The 19821-nt window shown below is 36.2% G+C and overlaps 1 protein-coding gene across 1 annotated transcript; it reads right to left on the bottom strand.

The window, feature by feature from the left end:
* Positions 1-434: 434 nt before the first annotated feature.
* Positions 435-7686, bottom strand: LOC136821698 (neurexin-3-like). Its single transcript, XM_067077906.1, has 7 exons — positions 7045-7686; positions 6249-6490; positions 5331-5531; positions 4165-4270; positions 2901-3060; positions 2397-2520; positions 435-1911 (listed from the first exon to the last, which is right to left on the bottom strand). Exons 1-7 carry the CDS (start codon positions 7596-7598, stop codon positions 1493-1495), a joined length of 1806 nt encoding a protein of 601 aa, XP_066934007.1. The 5' UTR covers positions 7599-7686; the 3' UTR covers positions 435-1492.
* Positions 7687-19821: the final 12135 nt, after the last annotated feature.

The following is a 19821-nucleotide window of genomic DNA, read 5'->3' on the forward strand; positions in this document are numbered from 1 at the left end:
AATGGCAACAATATTTTTTTTGCGATATTCACTTTTCTTACCTGCGATGGCTTAAAGCCCGACATCTAGCCCTTCGGGCTTTATAAATCTATGATTTTGACATCTCAATGATTTTGGTATTATATCTGAAAACGTAGGTTCGTATTTCTGTGCATTATTTTTGAAGAAAAACCTAAACTGTAAATACTATGTTTTTTGTAAAGAAATGATAATTCCATTATATCTTTTTGTATAGAATTTTAAACTAATCCTTTAACAAACCTACGAAATTCAACTTTGGGAATTTTCCCGGCTTTGACTGATTCTCGTCTTGAGCTATAAAACACTGAAACTAGTGCAAACGTCCGAAACTTCCCTTATCAAAACTTACCAACGATGAATTTTCGGGTTTAAATAAATCTAAATATTTTGAGATTTCTATCTAACGTTGGACTTCCAAGTTTATCTTTTTAGAAATCTCATTAAATCTTAATGTTTTTAAAACTTTTACGTTAATATTCTTGTTATATAGTTTTCTATACAGAGTTTTGACATTCTAAAAAAATGAAAAATAATGGCAAATTTATGCCAAAAGAAAAAAACTTATTGCAAGATTCTTACGTTAAAACCTGTTCCAAATTACAAAATTCTCCATTATTAGTAGTTATTACTAAGGTTATTACTATACACCACAAATCTGTAAAGTCCGAAGGTCTAGATCCGCGGCCTTTATCGAAAAGTGAAGCAAGTTTTGGTAGGCTTTCCTACCAAAGAAATCACGTGACAACAAGCAATTTCACTGGTTTGAGAGATGCGAAATAGCGTTTCCCGCCTACTTTTTTTATCTCGCGCCCTGAAAACAATTAAAATGCTACATCCTATCCATCGGCACAAAATTTAAAAAATCAAATTTTTGCTTCACTTCCTTTTGCTGGAGAAATCTATCTAGCCTTTCGGGCTTTACAGATCTGTGCTATACACCCCTGTTTCACAGCCCCGTGGAACTTCTCTCCACAGTGAGGATGAAAAACAGTTATCGAAATCCCGATGGGGATAGAAATTTTATTGTTCCTTTTTTTCCATAATTTTCTGTAGTTTCCCCACCGGGGACAAAACATTTGCCACATTTTCCATCGGGTGAGGTTTCCTACCGGGTCTGTGACACAGGGTTGTCTTAACGCATACATGTCCTTATCAATTTATTTATAACATCTAGATTTTTTGAATTTCACCCTAGTGAAATATCACATTTCCTCTGGCGAATTCATCCACTACAACCCCATTCACATTCCGCGCCTTTCCTGATTATTCCGTCCTTTTCACAGATATCTTAAACAAAATGCTTGATAGAACTTCTCCTTCTTGTTTTCTTTAGTTCTTCTTCATACGGAAATCGGTTCATCCCGCATCAAAAATAATTTGAGCTCTTTATCTAACACCAGTCCTTACCAAAAATCCTGTAGGTGAAATGACAGTGCTTGGTTTCATTCTTAACGCTTCCAGTCTAAAGGTATTACAGGATAACACTAGCCTTTGGTCGTTTTGGATGTCCATTAGGCTGTTGTCCTTGATATGTAGCATGGTAGTCGACCGGAACCATATCTTGATAGATTCCACGCGCGGCCGCGGCAGCTTTGTACTGAGCGGAAAACTGACCGCTGTACCTTTTTCTCAGAAAGTAAAAACCACAGGCTAGTGTTAAAATAAGGGCGATTGAACCAACGCAAATTCCACCAGTGATCCAGGCTACTGTGCTTTGGCTGAGTCGGTTTTTGGGTCCCATGCTATGGGATTCGACCGGGATGGTCTTCATTTTACCATCTTCAACGTGAGGGTCGACATTTTTGGAGAATGTCGGCCTTTTGGCGTCAGTGTGTACGGCCGGGTCTGTCTTTTGTGTAGTAGTGACTGTCGTTGTTGGTTCAACAGGACCTAAAAATAGAATTATAAATAGTAAAAGAGTAAAGCGATTCCATATGACATCCTAACAGTAGCAAGGTAACTACAATAGTAAGACATTGAATCCTTCGATGATGGCAATAAGATAGATAAAAAAGTACCCGGGATAAGACTCGCACTTTAGCTTGTGAGAACTTTCTGGAAAATCAAGCCAAAGGTTAACTTTTGGAAACCATGCTAGCCTCCATGATATTTCTAAGACTTGGATGCAACATAGAAACCGAAATTCAACTTGATAAGAAAATCTTTATGGATAGACCTTTTCATAAATTACGAACATCACTTGCCTCGTTTTGAAATTATTGCCATGGTAATTAATTCCCAGCGGATTTTATTACAACTACTTTCTTTTCATGAAAAAAAAATTATGTCTCAAGGGACATAATCACCTGATTACGAGGCAAGTGATGTTCGTGGCGTAATTTATGAAAATCTTCATGAATTCCACTCAGACTTACGAATATATTGTTCAAAGACTGGACAAGAGTTTGTGTTAATGGCTCCACCTTCCACACGAAACCGGTTGCTGTAACTTGATCGCTGTAAGATGTCGCGCTCTTCGTTTTGGTAACGACCGTCAACCTGAAAAACCAAGGGAATAAAGTTAATATACCTTATCGGAGTTTTTGATTTTTCTAGAAAAGCGATGCATATTGTGGGATTGTTTCCAGTGTATTACAATATAAATCTCTTAGGAATTCCTCGAGGGAATTCTATTGTAATACACTCATCATCATATGCTTACGAAAGTTAAGGGTCCCTGGTCATAAGTAAGATAAAGGGTCAAGAGTAGTGAAAAGGATTTGAAATAAAATTTGGAAAAATGATCTTTGAGGGTAGAAACTTCATCAACTATTTTTGCTTCATTGTTAGTATGCGATTTAAATAAATAATGCCGGCTTCGCAATAACCCAATTACATTCAAATATGATCAAAAAGAAACATTTGGACTTTTCTCCTACCTTAAAAAAAACTTGTTGCAAACATCCATTGAAATTCTTTCGTCCATTCAAACGTTTTGGAAGTGAGTTAGGATTCTGATGTCCACCGATGAATAAGAACTTGCTGTGTTGTCCTTCACATGTTAATTGAGGTGTGTATTTGAACACTTTCTCTATGGTTCTGTAAAGGAAAAAAACATCGAATCAAAAGTCCCGAAGAGTCTAGATTTGAATATCTAGGATGGGAAATGGAGCCACTTATTTCCATCCAAAACAAGTGACGCATGTCGTTTCCACACAAACGCCAGATTGAAAGTAAAACCAGATTTCGAAAAAAAGCCAAGTAAAAGCAAAGAAAAGTCTAAATTCGATCCGTGATTTTTCAAATGCAGTGCAAATCTTAAGGTTCCATTTTTTCTTGCTTCGAGAAAGGTTTTAGTCAAAAGGTCTTGATCCAAGCAGAGAGGCTTCAAGTAACATTTAAGTACAAACCCAGCTGGCACATAACGTTGTTTTAACGTTCAAATAACGTTATTTGGACGTTATGAATGTCAAATGGACGTTGTTTTGACGTTGTGTGCCGGCTGGGAAGTCTTTGGTTTGACCAACCTGGGGATTGAACCTAGGACCCTGTGCACCGTAGCTAGACGCTCTACCTTCATGCTACGGACAATTCAGGACACATCAAGGTCTTATACAGTATCTACCACGGCGATCTTTGATTGGATTAATCGGATTCAAATTTCCTTGTTTTAGCCAAATTTTAAGAAATTAACTGAGACGAAATGCTTTCTTTTTCTTGTATCCATTAGAGTACAAATATAAGTACATTCTGTGAAAATTTCAAGTCTCTAGCACTTTCCTATCTGGAATTATCTTGATTCCGATTTAGAGGGATCTCATCCGGGATGAGGACGGGATAGAGGGATCTCTCGAAAACGAAAGTGCCCTATAACTGGTGAACAGTTTGATGTATCAAAAAACTTTTCTTCCTACTTTTACATTGCTATAAGGAGACTTTATATACCAAATTTCATCTCCTTATGAGCACCACTTAAGGAGATACAAGGGATATTAACCAAAATAATCCCGATTTTACAAAAGTTCCAATGAAAGATCACTGTGTACATTGTGACCCGTCAATATAATTTTCCCGTTCAGCCAGGCTGTGACAAAATTGTTGTTTAGTCAAGAGACAATGTATTCCCAGACCAAAGACTGTAATCCAAATAATTTTCTCCATCAGACACAAGAAACTATGGAAAGCCACGTGAAACCCTTTTACCTCTCATCGACTTTTAACATAACTTTATCTCCTTGTCGTTTGACCAACACTGAGTGCCATTCCCCATTGTGAAATTGACCACTACCCAGTCGTAATGAAATTTTGTCTGAAATAGAAGATGTGGTGAAATTTGGGACTCAGTATCCAGTTTATGACAGAGCTTATCCAGACATAGACTATGCTATAGTCTAAGACATATCATTATCTAAGAAAAAAGCCCGAAGCCGAATAAAATTCGCAAACGGGCATTTTTACCGAAATGAGTTAACAACCGGTAGAGTTTGCGAGTCTTCGAAACTCTCCCGCATATTTTTTCCGTTACCGCCATAACGCCATACCGCCATATTTTCCCACCTTTACTATCACTGTAACAGACGATCATTGAACATCGTCTAATCCAGACAGAGCCCTTTTGTCGTTTGTAAGCTCCTAAATCGTATTGAAGCGCAGTAGTGTAGTGCTATCAATCTTGACTGTCGTGAAGGAGGTTGGGGTTCAATTCCTACTCGCGGTGCTGTGATTCGCTTGCCAGTTTGGCAGTGAGTGTACCTTCGCCCGGGTCAATCCATGCCATGAGAGGAGAATTGGGTAGACAGAAACTCAAGAAGCCTATCGGTGACTGTGCTAGGTATCGATTCCACATTACACCATGGATGAGGGGAGAGCACGCTGGTTTTGTTCCCTAGTGGTTCACGCCGGATTTTTAAATATTTGATCCGAAAAACTGTCTCACAAAACAGTGTCTCGCAAGCTGGCAGGCAGTATAAACTACAGCGTGAGACTGTTCTAACGAGACGACTCTTAGACCGCTCAAAACAGAACCAGGCATCTTCTGTAATGAGAAGTCAGTCGTCAAGCAAATCAAATCGTATTCTTTGTTCGAAGGTTTCTACGAACCATAAATTTATAAAGCACGAAGGGCTAGATATCGTGTTTTAAGGTCTTTCAAGCAAAAAAAGTGAATATCGTAAAAAAATATTGCTGCTTATGTTTTCTAAAACCCGCAAAGCTTTTGATTGTCAAGCGCTGACATTCTATTATAATGTCACGTGACCTAGGTAGGATTTCCTACCTAACCTCCGCACTTTTCAGCCAAAGCACGACATAAATCTGCTCTACAAACACGAAGAAGCGTTGACCGTCTTCAGATTGAATATCAAACTTACCAGTTTCAAGAAACATTTCCAATTCAATATTCCCATCCACAAGTTCAATCAACAAATATTCCGAACTTTTTCCGTGATATAAAATCAAACCGGACGGTTGGTTTGTACGGAACCGAAACTGCACGTGATTGACACGTGATGAACGTAATGACTCAGTAATTGTTGTAATGTATTGTTTGTCTTGCAAATAGCCAATCGGATCTAAGAATGAAAATGAAGTTCTAGAGCTCTACAAGCTAGGGACACTTGTATGTAGATCACTTCGGATCGCTCAAACCTTTTGATTCAGGTTCTATATGAAAAAATTCGGAGCCCGAGAAGGACCTGCAAAACGCCCTTACAACTACAAGGGCAAATAAGACACAACCACACTAGCCAATATATCTCGTAAATGTTAATCAAATGTCTTTGATCACAGCCAGCTTGCTTAAACTTCTAATACTATCAGCAATCAAGACTTTCAGTGGAAGTTTTAAGTTTTGATGTTGAATTAAATTCTTGCAAGAGCAAGGCAGAGAGTTCCCAGAGGTATCCGGAGGGCTGTGGAGGTCTGATTTGACCTCTCCGGGGGGGGGGGCACTTGGGCGTACTCTAGCTGACAGTGAGGGGGGACAGAAATATAAGCCGTACGATATTGATCTCATTGAAACGTTCCTATAAAGAATCATTAGAAATCATCCTTCGCGTAAAAACCATCTCAATGTAATTCATATTAATGGTAATATGTACCATTACAATGTCTTCAGACTTTATATCACGAACCTAACAGCTGATTGGTTGTAAGTGACGTAAAATTAGTCAATACGTCACTTACAACCAATCAGCTATTGGGTCCATAGAAGACATTGCAATAGTGCATATCATCGACTAATTCCCTTGAGAGTGGTTTCCACATGATCACAAAGAATCCTGCCTTACCTTCAACAGAGCACGTTTCCCCAGAAAATCCAGTCAACGAACAATCACATTGACAATTCTTGCACTCGTCATCAGGATCAAAATACCGCAGACATTTTCCACCATTTTTACACTTGTTCCGGATGTTTCTAGGACATTCCGTAAAACAACCTTCCCGGACTTTACCCTTTGTGTTTCTTGGGTATTGAACTTTGGTTCCACTTCCGGAACCATATTTGACGTCTTTGATGCAGCCACTGAAACTGAAGGAATGGAAAGAAACATTAAAAGAAACATTTTTATTGAGCTTTGCGATGTTTTCGAGGAAAAAAACGTAGAACATTTTTCACTTTTTCGAATTGAGCGACCTACTTCTTACAAGAGAAAAGTTTTCTTTTCTTCCTCCTCATTTTACATCTTTATTTTCTTTCTTCAAGTTTTCTCGAAAATTATAGTACTCTGAATTATCTTTTCAACGGTATCTAGTTTGTAAAAGAAGAGCACGTGTAAAGCTTTTGAGAAACTCTATTATTGATTCTGCTTAGTCAGCATATAGCCTTTCGATACACGTTTTTTATAAGAGCATCCAATTTTTGTTAAACCTTCGGATGTTTTTAACTTTTTGAATTATAAGCCTAAAAATGTTCTTAACATGTTCTTATTTTCACTGTGTGAGTATTTTTGTCCATTCTCCTTAAAAATTGGGTGTTTTGGAGACCGTTAAGTCTTAATGCTTTGGTCTTTAAAACTGTATGTTCTTATATAGTTTGTTCTTATAAAAAACGTGTATCAGAACACAGAACATCAGAACACTTACCCACTGGAAGTTTCGAATCCACCAATTCGGACATGAGCTGTCAATTTCAAATGATCTTCATCTCCAAAAGACACCATCACACCTTCCTCGCCATCTATAGAAACCGTGACCTGCCGATAATTTCGTGTCACTATCACATGGTGCCATTCCATATCATTCCAACGGTTGCCTATGGTAACCTCTTTACTACTTTTCTCATCCATGTGACCCATATTGAATTCCGCCTTTAGTCCGCCCGCTTGGACTAAACTCAATTGAAGCTGATTTCTCTCAGTTTCGCCATTCGAAGTGATTCCATCATTCGCGAACAATAAAATACAACTCCTTGAATTGGTTTTGAATTTGAATTCTAATGTACCCACTTTGAGAGCTTCGGTATTGTCTTTGATAGTCGGATCAACCCATTGTGGGTACTCCACAAAAGAATGTGACGTATAATCATCACCGTTATAAATATTGATCTCATTGGCTGAAAGTATGGAAGAGGCTTGGATCGAACCAATGAAAAACAGTTTGAGTAACAGTAGACATCTTGGCATTCTGTTAAAATTCATTGCTGGAGCAGTCGAAAGTTAATTTCCACGATGGAATAAATTTGATTAGGCTTCAATCGATCGTCACCAAATGAAAATCTAAAGTATGAATGCTAAAAATGAAATAAATAAAAAAGTCAGTCATAAACAGGTATGGAACACTGCGTTCTTTCAACGTAGAGACAACGCGAATAGGACAAATAGATGAGCCCGCCCTTCCCCAACCTTTAAGTCACAAAATCACACAAGTTATTTTCCAAATTCACGCATTTTTTTCGCAATTTCTGTTCACGCAAAGTCTTAAAATTCTACGTGAATTCGCGCATTTTTTTAATTTTCACGCATTCACGAAGTGAAAAGCCCATTTACGCATTCACGCATTCACGCAAACCGCTGGGCGCGCAGATCAAGCGTTTGGACGTAAATCAAAAAATGCTATCCTGTTGTCGAAATAATAAGCCTAGAAATTCTTCAAAAGAACTCAAGCATTAACTTTTCCACTTACAGTGTGTCTAGGAAAAAATCGGACACATTTTTATATAAAGTAAAATCCTCAAAACTCAATTTCTAAACTAGGGTTAGAATAATTGAAATAAGATTACAATACTCACTATTTTCCCAAAATGATTTAAAGGTTTTTGAGTCATAAAATTTGGCATAGATTATGAGGACTTTACTTTATATAAAAATTTGTCCCCTTTTTTGGGACAAACTGTATTTTAGGCCTTCAAAGTTTCCCTAGATCTAGAAATAAAATAATCGAAAATGTTCCACTCTGATAGAAAAATCGAATTTTTACTTTTCTACTCCCTAAAAATGAATGAAGAAAATAATTATAAATTTTTTGCTTACTTTTTATGATGTATATGTTTTTACTGTGAAAAGACTAACCCCTTTTTTATGCTCGCCCCTAAAAACATCAAAATTCAATCCTCTGATTGATAGAGTTTTCTTTATATAGTCTTTATATCCCTTAGCTTAAAATCCTACCCCTTTTTTACCTAAAATTGTTGATTTTCTTTCGTACCTTTTGTATAGGATAATTGACTTATATGATTACATTATTTTTCATTTTCTTTGAAAAATCAGATGAATTCTGATAGAAATATTTTTCCTCTTGTTTTGTGTTGGAAAGAATAGTTGGTTAATTAAAGTCGCAGTAGGGATTTTCTAAACGTTTTCAGAATGTTCTACAAAGGACGTACGAAAGATATAGTAAAAGCATAAATGATACAATGGAAGATGTATAAAAGACGTTGAAACGACGTTCGAAAGGCTATAAACACCATATCGAACACATCTCGGGAACGTTCGAATAATGTCATACACGGAAAGATGACAAATGGTTTTTAATCAACAAAATTTTTTTCGGTGAAATATACTTTCGGTTTCACGCTGGCGAAACATGATTAACTTTTCTTCAATTTTCTTCAACATTCCGATTCCTTTCTTCTCTAACATGTTCTTGCAAATGAGTTAACCAGAATGTTGAGCAATGACGTCATTTTTCGTGATATCAGCCGGTAAATTAAGGATGGGTTTTTTAAAATTTTGTTCTTTGCGTCTTAACGGCTCAGTAACCTTATAAAAATCTGGATTACACGAGGACTGTATTCTCATAACAGATCATCCATTCAGCACACATCATCGTCTGCTCTAAAGGGATCGATGTGGCGAATTTCATGATCTGTCCTAGTTTTTCAGCCACAAATAATTAAAATGTCGTTGTTTTTTACTTCAAAAAAAGCGAAAGCTTCGTAGGTTTTCGCTCACTAACGGAACCATGGCGTGAATATGTGTCAAAAACTCCGATAAGGTCTATTCACGAAATTCCCGCCTCAGGTTTAAATTTTGGCTTTTGGATCACCGGATCTCATGAAACTCACACAAATATCAAATCAGTCAATTCATTACTCATCTCATTTCATTTTCTTTCATCAAAATGAAAAAGAATATATCGAAATCAATTTCAATAAACAAATAACTTTAATCGTCGTAATATAGAAAATCCTAATTAAAATTTATAGAGTTAGATAGAGAGAGAAAAAGCCTGGTTTGGAGACTAGGCTGCCAGAATATCCCTCCCCGATATGTTTCATCATAACAAAATTTCAGGGATGTGTGTAGGGCGGGTGATAGTAGACTGGCGGGCTGGAACGGTATCACGCGGGAAAAATGGGCGTAGAAGTTAGGTATGCGTAGGATTAAATTTTGTTGGCAGCAAGGGCTGAAAGCCCTGTTATACGCTTTTTTTAATAAGAATACACTTTATAAGAATGTCCATGATGAAAATGGCCAAAAAACTAAGAATATGCTAAGAATATCACCATCATGGAACTTTGCTACTAAAGCTTAAAATGCCATTTTAAGAGCATTTTCAATTATAAATGATCAATTATCCCCAAGTATGGCGCACTCCTTTCACAAAAGTGCCATTTTATGCTTGAGACGTACGTACTAAATGTTAAATCTAGTATGAATTAGGATCCTAACCTAAGAATGTTGTAAGAATATTTTAGAATGATTTTCCCAAAAAAGTTAAGAATATCTATGATGAAATGGATCTACACCATTCTTATAAAAAAAAGCGTGTAATCAACAGCCTCTCACCAACTTTTTCTCGTTCTCCTACGCAGCTCCTATTCTAGCAAACGCCCACCGCCTTTATATTCCCGCCCTCTGACATGATTAATTAACAGACTAGTTGACTTGACAGACTAGGGTGATAGGTGAATATGGCACAACCTGAAGGGTTCTTGGTAGTATCCAATAAAGTATAAACCGGAGGGCTGGAAGCAAATCTCCTAGGTAGAATTTGAAGCCGCTAATCCTGTTGCACGCCTTTGAGCGGCACGTTTTGCTTTTATACAAATTCCGGATTGAAAGTAAAATTTTCCGCTAGATTCCAAAAAATATACCACTCAAAAACAAAGAAACCGCTAAATTCAATCTGTTGTCAAAAATACAGCGTGTATGCTTCACCTTTTCTTGTCTGAGAAAGGTTGAAGATTCGCTTCTAGTCCTTTAGGCTTATTTTAGACGTACAAACTTTCGCGAGCAGAAACTTTCGCGATTTTCGCGAATTTTGGCCCTTTTCGTAGACTGGAGTCGTTTATAATGCGTGTAATACTAATAATACTAATACTAATAATAATACGGGATTTAGTTTGTATAAACGACTGGAAGAATCCGGTATTCCAGCCTTATAGATACCCCGGCTAGCTACGCAGAAACTTGCGTAGCGAGAAAACAATTTACCAAGCAACAACAAACTCTCAAAACAAAATCAACTCAAAATGAAAAACTTTTAGCACACAAATCCACATTTTTTTTTCAAGAATTTCTTTGAGCGGGAAAAAATTATATATGCAATATTGACACTTTTCAAGCAAAATATTTGGCGTGATTTGGGGGCACTTGTGGGTCTCATTTATCGGCAAGCCATCTTATATGATAGATTTAAATTAGCGACCGTAGTGCAGTGGTAGAGCATCCGGCAACGGTGTGAAAGGTTGTGGGTTCAACCCCCAGCCGGGTCATACCAAAGATTCCCAAAATGGTACTTGATGCCTCTCTGCTTGATGCTCAGCAACTAAGAGAAGGATCAAGGGTAAGTGGAGCAATCCAGGGAGAAAGAGTGGCGTCCTCCCCTACCTTCAGGAAGATAGCTATCGAAAGAGGAGCCTTCGGGTAGCCTCCGACTGCGGTCGCAGACTTACTTATTTTTTATTTTTTATTTTATAGCAATATATTTCGCAGGTCTATAGACCTCTATGAAACAGAACTTTTGATTTTACATTTTATAAAGTTTTTTCTCCCACTCTTTTATCAAACGCTCTTTGAAGACTTGTAAGGATGGTGCTTCAACAATATCTTCTTCTAGATCATTCCAAGGTTTCACACTTCTGTAAAAAAGAGAGTTACTTTGGTAGCCTCTCATACCGTCATTAGCAAAGTTCCTTTGAAGCTCGTAATCGTGCTGCCGTCGTGGTCGTGTTCGAGGAGTAAATTTCTCTGATCGTATAGACTCGTCATAAATGTGGAGGTTCTTGAAAACTTCCACCATATCACCAACTTGCCGCCTACTTACCAAATTAAGGCCGAGAAACAAAATCTTAAAGTATCAATCTTTACATTTTTACAATCATTATGATCTAATTCGAAACAATTTTTAGCTGAGTAACCTATTTTCTGCCAATCAAAATCTTTCCCAAAAATCCCTGCTAACTTTCAAATAGAAAGACTTTACTTTTCAACCCCCATAAAGTATATAATAGACAAAAATATTTCAAAAGCAACCGCCATTTATGCATAAAATTATCATCATAGCAACCCCATGGTGAATTATTTTCCATAATTATAAATTTCAATATATTATCAAAATATTCCATAAACAAATCATTTTAGCTTGAACTAAATTAACGAAGAAAGCTCTATAGTAGCATATAATCAACTCTTAAGAAAAATATTTTTCAACGATAACATAAAAACATGTCATTTGGTGATAGAATTTTTTTATTCTGTAAACCTCTTTTATCAGACCTACTAAGATATTTCACATAACAAAATTTTACTATTTCCAATGCAAATCATGTTAACGAACTATATACAGGGTGTTTCAAGTATACTCATAAAAGTAAACTCCAGCTTTTTTATTTTTCTTAAAAAATCTGATTTTTGCTCAACAAGATAAATACTTGAAACTCTACCATCTTATGCAAGATACCATTGATCAAAGCCAAATTGTTACTTTAGTTTTAATTCTCTGGCGTCTGGGCCCGGGGGAGGAAGTTATATGGTCCGCCCTCATGTAGGGGTGTGACAAGGTCTTGAATGACTAGGTCTTGCTAAATTGCAAGTCTGTAAATAGGACTCACGTCCATTTCGCATTTTTGATTTGTTTTGCACATCGTGTCGACGTCTCATGTTCATTTTCAGATGGCTTCAGCAAAATAAAATGTAAAATCAAACTACACTGTTAGGATCAGAAAGGATCGATAAAATGCACTGCTCAAGAACGCGCTGCAATGTAAGGGTTCGATTTTAAAAGCCAAACTGTTTACTTTAGTTTTCGTTTTCTTCATCTGGTATCTGGGCCCACTGTGCATGTCTTGATGTTATTTCAAATCGCGACTTTTATCAAGATGCTACCTTAACATTTCATAAAAAGCTTTAAATGTTACGCCTTATCTTCCAACTCTATATTATAGGAAGCGATAAAATTTTTCCAGTTTGTCATCACATGTCGTGTTTTAGAAAAAGTTTTGAATATCGAAATAGGGAGTTTTATCCAAGATACTATAATTGAGTACGTATGACCTTATCTTATAATATTATTGTGTAGAATAAATTAAATTACGATATACTAAATACATTATATACAATTGAATAATTACAAAAAATAACACATTTTTATAAGAACAAATCGTATAAGATCCTTAGGCTTCAATGGCTAAAATATTAAAAACAAGTTAAGAACATTTTTAGGCTTAAAACGGAAAAAGTTAAGTTTCAGAAATTTTGAATGTTCTTATAAACGTGTAGTGTTGTTTGTATCTAAAATTTAGGTGTGAACGGTGGAGTGAGTGGTTTGTACGGACGATGTCTGTATTCCGTGCTATGTGATCTTTTGTTCGTGCGAAGATAGACTTCTGAACCGTAATCGAGTTCCGTATCAACGCGACTACTTGTGTGAGGTGGCGAATGTCTATGCGGAAATGCTGGCACTGGATAAGGTGTTCGAGTATTGCACGGACTACACGTGCACTGATGATGAGGAGGAGAAGTCTGTGTAATATTGGACAGCCATACAAAGTCGAATCGCTTTTTCATACACGCGCGTCTTTTACGATATTCTCCTTTCATAAAACTGTTCAAATAGTTCGGGTGTATTGTCCAATCATTGCCCCGCCCATTTTCTGAACGCCCTAACTTAATAAAACATTCGTTTAAACTGAGATTGTGTCGCACACAATTTCGCCAACCTTTTACGCGTTTCTCTAGTCCTTTATAATTGATTTCAATGAAATCGTAAATTCCACCCAAAGTAATTTTATGCTGTGGAGTTGAGAGTACAGCTTGAGCGATCATCGCCGTGTAAGAAGGGAACTGTCCACTTTCCTCCAAATCAAAAGATTTTTTGGTATCAGGAGAATTAGTAGTTTCGTTGTCCGAATTTGATTCGTCGTCCGATAGGCGACGTCTTTGTTGTTCAAGCAACGGCATGTTTTTGTTATGTTGGTCGTAAATATTTGACGGTATTTCATTATATTTTCGTTCTGGCGCGATGATTCGATTGTTGTTGTTATCACGTAAGAAGTCGGTTGTGTTTTGACCACATTTTGCTCGATGTCCTTCCCGTTCTGTGATTGAAAATTTGTCTCGAATGTTCAGCTTTATTTGCTCTTTGAATTTGCGTTTATGGTTGATTAAAGGGTATCTTGATAGGAAATCAGAATCATCCACATTTGAGCTTGGTGACGTCATCTTGGCTGCAATTTTGTTTCTTCAAGTTTAATTGATCATTAAAACTATTATGGTCTTCTGCTTAGCAACACAGCCCGTCCTTTGCCTAGCAACAGAAACACAGTCCGTCCCTAGTCAATACTGTCTTGTTTGAAACTGTTTCAAATACTTTTTGCTCTCTCTTCATTTATAACCTTTATCTGGTCTGCATAATTAACCTCCTGCTGAGAGATCGCATTGTGGTGTATTGAAAGTATAATAATGAAATTATTATATACCATTTTGACCATTGACCGTAAAATGCAAGTGGGTTGAAAATGGAATTCTGGGATACGTCAAATATTCCCAATTATGAGCATTCTTGGAATTTCAAAACCATTAAGTAACATTTTGAAAGTCACATGAAATATAATGGCAGAAGCATAAACCTATATTTAGAGAATTGAAATTCTTATCCAATGATTTCATAGTTCAAAGTCGTTGTTGATTATAAGAACATTTTGAAATAAGGAAAAACAAAGATAGGTGTTTAAATCACCACATGTGGATCAGCCAATCAGAGAGAAGTAAATATGGTCGAATTTCATTGACTTGGATTGACCAGAAAAATTATGGATATTTTAAAGGAGGAAAAAATCCTCGAATTCTAAAATATTCTTCAAAATATGCAATAGCATTTGATCAAATCTTACAAAAAAATCTCTTTTCCTGCATAAATCAAGAGAAGTTATTTCCATTTTTATCCATCTAGCATTTTTTTGTTACACAAAAATATCAAAGACCTTGCCGCCAATAGATATAAAAACGCAGTATTGCTGTGCCTAAATTTACAAACAATCAAGGCTAGGTAATGGTTGACAGAGTACACAGGCTGGCCGATGGAATAGAGGTAGTGGTACGAAAGGAAATAAAAATACTCATTAGAACACAGCAGGTGTAATGTATACCACATTTTTGCAACATTTTTGTACGAACTGTTCTATGGTAGACCTGGTTTTGTATTTTCTTATAAAATAAAGATAGATAAGTTTTAAAGGGACGATATTTTGGATGATTTTCCCAGCGACTTTTTCCCATCGTTGCTATATACGATACAGGGGCGTTATTTCGAAATTCTTCATTGAGTAAATGCGATCGAGTCAGTGTGATGAGTCAATCTGCATTAGAAGCAGATGGACTTAATTTAGCAGAAAAATGCCAAAAAGTCTTTTAACAAAAATAAATTTCTCAGACGTCGCTTTCCCGTTTCCATGCGTACTGACGTGGGCGAGTCACGAGTTTTAGCGAACCTTGCAAAAGTTATCTTTATGCAAAGCGATACTTCTGTGTCTAGCTAGACTACATATCAAACCAGCTCTTTACCAACAACTTGTAGAGTCGATATTTTATGCAATCTAGGACTTTTTGAGAAAAAAAAAAAGACTTTTTGATTGTTTTGACAGAGTCCACGGCAAGCCGACTAGGCTATGGATGAACTGTACGCAATATTGGAAGAAGCGGGAATTTCGTCGATATCCTCGTTTGAGACGCTGAAGGGCTAGATGGTGTACTTTTGCTGAAAAGTGTGCCGTGGTTAGGTAGGAAATTTTACCTAAGTCACGAGACATTACAATAGAATTTCAGCGCTTGACCAATCAGAAGCTTTGCGGTTTTTCGAAAACAATAGCAACAATATTTTTTCCGATATTCACTTTTTTGCCTACAATGGCTTAAAGCACGACATCTAGCTCTTCGGGCTTTATAAATCTATGCTTGGACCACTTGGCTATCGCTTCTTAAAAGTTGTGTTCACCTTGCTACCACCAGGGAAGCTAACAAGAGTCAAAGTAAGCTTTTTATTATAAACACTCTTCTTATAAATAAAAACTATTTCAAGCTCATTCATGGCAAGACGAACAATCTATAAACTGATAGTGTATATAATAAACAGTGTATATTACAATATAATAAATAGTATACATTACAGAGTAACATGTTTAATAACATGCAATCATAGTGTGAAGCTTAACTTGATAGGGGATCGATTTAATCCCTCAGATTAAGTTGATGCCGAAAAAGAAGTTCAAAATGCACTAGGAAGTAATATCACCAATAGAACAACTTTGTTTGTTTTTTCAATAAGAATTTACAGTAATTTTTTATCTACCTATGCTTTGGTATTACCCCCGTATAGGTGATGACAAGAGGTTATTTTTTCCCAAGATAAAAGATAATTGGCTGTCCGAGTCGACTCAGAGTATCTTTAGTAATCTTTAGTAACAATGGTGATGCATTAGGGTAATAACTCAATTTTCAGACGATGTTCTTATAAAGTTTGTTCTTATAAATGAAGTAAGCATTTGAATTTGTTTTCGATACAGTAGAAACTTAAGGAGCAGGGGTCCTTTGTTAAGAATATGAGATTTACTAAAGCTTACCCAGCTGACAAACAACGTTGTTTCAACGTTCATCTAACGTTATATAGACGTTGTGAACGTTAGATAAACGTCGGAAAAACGTTGTGTACCAGCTGCTTAAGACCCAACCAATGACAGTGAAAAGCTTCGCAGTCCATACCGAGCCTTCTGTAAACTTTTGCCGAAAAATGCAACAAAAATGTTAAACAGATTGGAGAAGTTTGGAAAAAGAATTAATCTCATTGGCTGATATCATTAAGAAATAGAAGATCGCAGCTGAGGGTATTGACCAATAGAGTATCAACTTTGGAAATCTTCAAATAGCATCTCTCAAAGATCTGGAGGAGGAACTCGATAGCTCAAACAGGTCTTAAACTCACGTTTTTTTAAAAGAACATCCAATTTTTTTTTAAAGCTTTTGGATGTTCTTAACTTTTTTGACTTTTAAGCCTAAAAATGTTCTTAACATGTTCTTATTTTCACCATTTTGTGAGTATTTTTGTTCATTTTTCTAAGAAATCGGATATTTTAGAGTAGACAAAGCCTTAAAATGTTCTTAACTTGTTCTCAGGATTTTAGCCATCGAAGCTTTATGTTCTTATATAGTTTGTTCTTATAAAAAAACGTGTATGTGTTGGAATTCTTGGCTACATGCTGGTTAGAGATCAAACAGATCAAAACTGTTTGTAAACCTCGAATTAAGATGGATTAGACAGATTCTTTCACTCCTCCATATACAGTTGATACAGTTCTACTATGAAATTTGTTGATTGATTTATATGAAAATTGTATCAAGAAACAAGGAGACTAGAGTAGCAGGTTACTTAAAACTTAAAAGCAACAGTAAGGCGTTCTCCGTTCATAGGTAGAAACTAAAGGTCAACTGATCTGTGGCCTATGCCTAAATATAAAGGACAAAACATGAATATATACAGTCGGTTCATTTTCGTCTTACCTAAGACACAGACCAATGAATAAAAACATTATGTTTCTTACATGAAACTGAAAATTCCAGGGAAAATTATTTTCACTGTGTTTTTAGAATCTATCTGGAAAGATTTCCAAAATGTCGGTTTAACACAAAGCACCTTCAAGGTACGAATTTAAATCTAAATCCTATTACAGAACGTGGGGATACATAGTGTTAAAGTTACTTTGACAAATTTTCCGAAAACTGCGAACAAACCTTTTTTTTTTGTTGCAAAATATGTTATTTTGAAGGGAATTTTTATTACCTGTTTCCCAACATTTTATTTGTTTTATCAGACAATCACATAACGTCAAAACAACGTTCATGAAAGGTCCAGAATATCCATCGTTTGAAATACTGAAACAACGTTTTTGTGTCTCTGGTAAGAATCGCAGACCTAGATAAGGAGCACAACGGATTTTAAATTTCCTGGCCATTCCCGAGTCGAATCCTCATAAAAAAGTTTCCAAAAGGCGGACGCTCAATTAGCGGACAAAGCTTTTAGAACGAAATGACCCTAACCCTACTTTTTCCTCTCTAATTAGCGGACATCGACTAATCAGCGGACATCGAAGGTCAAATTGGTCACAGACTTTAAAAATTAGACAAGATTGATTCATCCAAACTATTTATTTCTTAAATTCATCAAAGTTTCATTGAACAAATATCACTTAGAAGTTGTTGTAGCGCTCACTTTATCCAGTCGGTGAATTTGCTTAAATTACATAAAGATAAATTACAAGGACCTATAAATTGTAGCATTTCAATAATTATTCTCTTGTTCTGCCATGTCCTAGTGTCTCTTTAAAAGCACTTCGGACCAAAAATCTTAAATACTTAATCCCTTAATACTACCTTGATCATAATTAGAACACAGAATTGAAAATTTTTAAAAGGCGGACACCTCCAAATAGCGGACACTAACGGTATTCCTCGATGGTGTCCGCTAATTGGAGGTTCCAATGGTTTTTTATGGCAACTAGATCTTTGAACTGTATTCAGCTCTTTCTTATAAAGCCTAGACAAATGAAAAATCTTTGAGCATAATTCCTTTCGGCTGCCGTAGTTTTGATTAATCTAGAATACCGTAAAGATAGAACAACTAACAACTTTGCTTTTCCATCAGTTTCCAATAGCCCGCATCATAAACGAATAAAAACCGCATTTTCAATTTTGCGTTTTTAAATTTTCACGATAACAAAAGTAGGCCTTGGCCAGCCCCCTTAAAACGATTCACTTTTTTTCAAAATGCCGGTGAACAAGCTTTGACCATTGATTTTAGTCAATTTGATGGTGCTGATTTGGAATTTAAATGTTACCAAGCTTGAAAACCCTCAGTTTTTGCGTAATTTGCGATTTTTTGCGTTTTTAGGCAAAATTGTAAGCCCTGAAATTTTTTTGGGGGTCTTCAAAATCAAAATATCAAAGTCTCAACTTTTCTAGATCAAAGTTTTGGGCGTTTTTGTGCTAAAAAAAGTGCTATAATTCTGCATAAATTATGCAGATTGTGGGGAAATTCCTTGTTTTCAATCAATTTTTGACCAAAAAGAGCTTACATCGACAAAAGATGTCTGAAAAAGTGTTTTATTCAAATCATCAATCAAATCAATGTATACAGAAATCATCACGAAAATATAATAATTCAATAAAGACATACCTCCTTGAAATATCATAGCTCAGAAGCCAATCTCTATACAGCTTTTCTCATGTTAGCGAGCTTTTGAATCATTAGGTCATGCGTAAGTTATGTTAATCCACAATCAGGAGCGATAACCAGTCTCTCCCTGGGAATGACCTCTAAAACCTAAAAACCGGGTCATGAAAATTTTTTTCGTTTTAAATGGAATCAACATAGTCCGTATAAAAAACCCCGGTCTGGGAGCCTTTTGTTTCTTTCTATTGTTTCTTATTTGAACTTGCGTTGACAAATTAGTTTGTTTTGTTTACTTTTTGATCATGTGATTAACTTTTGAACCAATCCCAAGAGGAGTATTTGGTAACGTGATCAAAAACTGAGCAAATCGATTTTTATAATCGTTATTAACAAAGGGGAAACTTAACAAACAATTATAATAATAGGCTTCCAGACCAGGGTTTTTATACGGACTATGGTCCCAAATAGTATGGGGGGGGTTCCGAATAAAAAGTAAGTCTGAAACTTTTTCAAGATACAATAAACGAACTGGCCCTTATTGCCGGGGCTGGTCTAAAATTGTACCTCTAACAACCCCAAAACAAGGTAATCATATACAAAATCCAAGCTACTTAGAGGAATTTAGCTTTTGATAGCTGAAAATATTTTCAAAAATAAAAATAACGGGGAGGGGGGGAGTTCCGTATAAGAGCGGGATAGTCGGAAAAATATTTGAAAATCATTCACCGGATGGGGACGTTTATTTGAGACCTTACAACA

The sequence above is a fragment of the Clytia hemisphaerica genome, unplaced genomic scaffold (assembly GCF_902728285.1).
Source record: "Clytia hemisphaerica strain Z4C2 unplaced genomic scaffold, Clytia hemisphaerica genome assembly, whole genome shotgun sequence".
NCBI lineage: Eukaryota > Metazoa > Cnidaria > Hydrozoa > Leptothecata > Clytiidae > Clytia > Clytia hemisphaerica.

Excerpts from the sequence above, each read along its gene's own strand:
- LOC136821698 (XM_067077906.1), bottom strand. The coding sequence starts at position 7,598 with ATGAATTTTAACAGAATGCCAAGATGTCTACTGTTACTCAAACTGTTT. Across the intron at positions 2,521-2,900 it reads TGCAACAAGTTTTTTTTAAG|GTTGACGGTCGTTACCAAAA; the intron begins GTAGGAGAAAAG and ends TTGGTTTTTCAG. Across the intron at positions 1,912-2,396 it reads AGTCTTTGAACAATATATTC|GTCCTGTTGAACCAACAACG; the intron begins GTAAGTCTGAGT and ends TTCTATTTTTAG.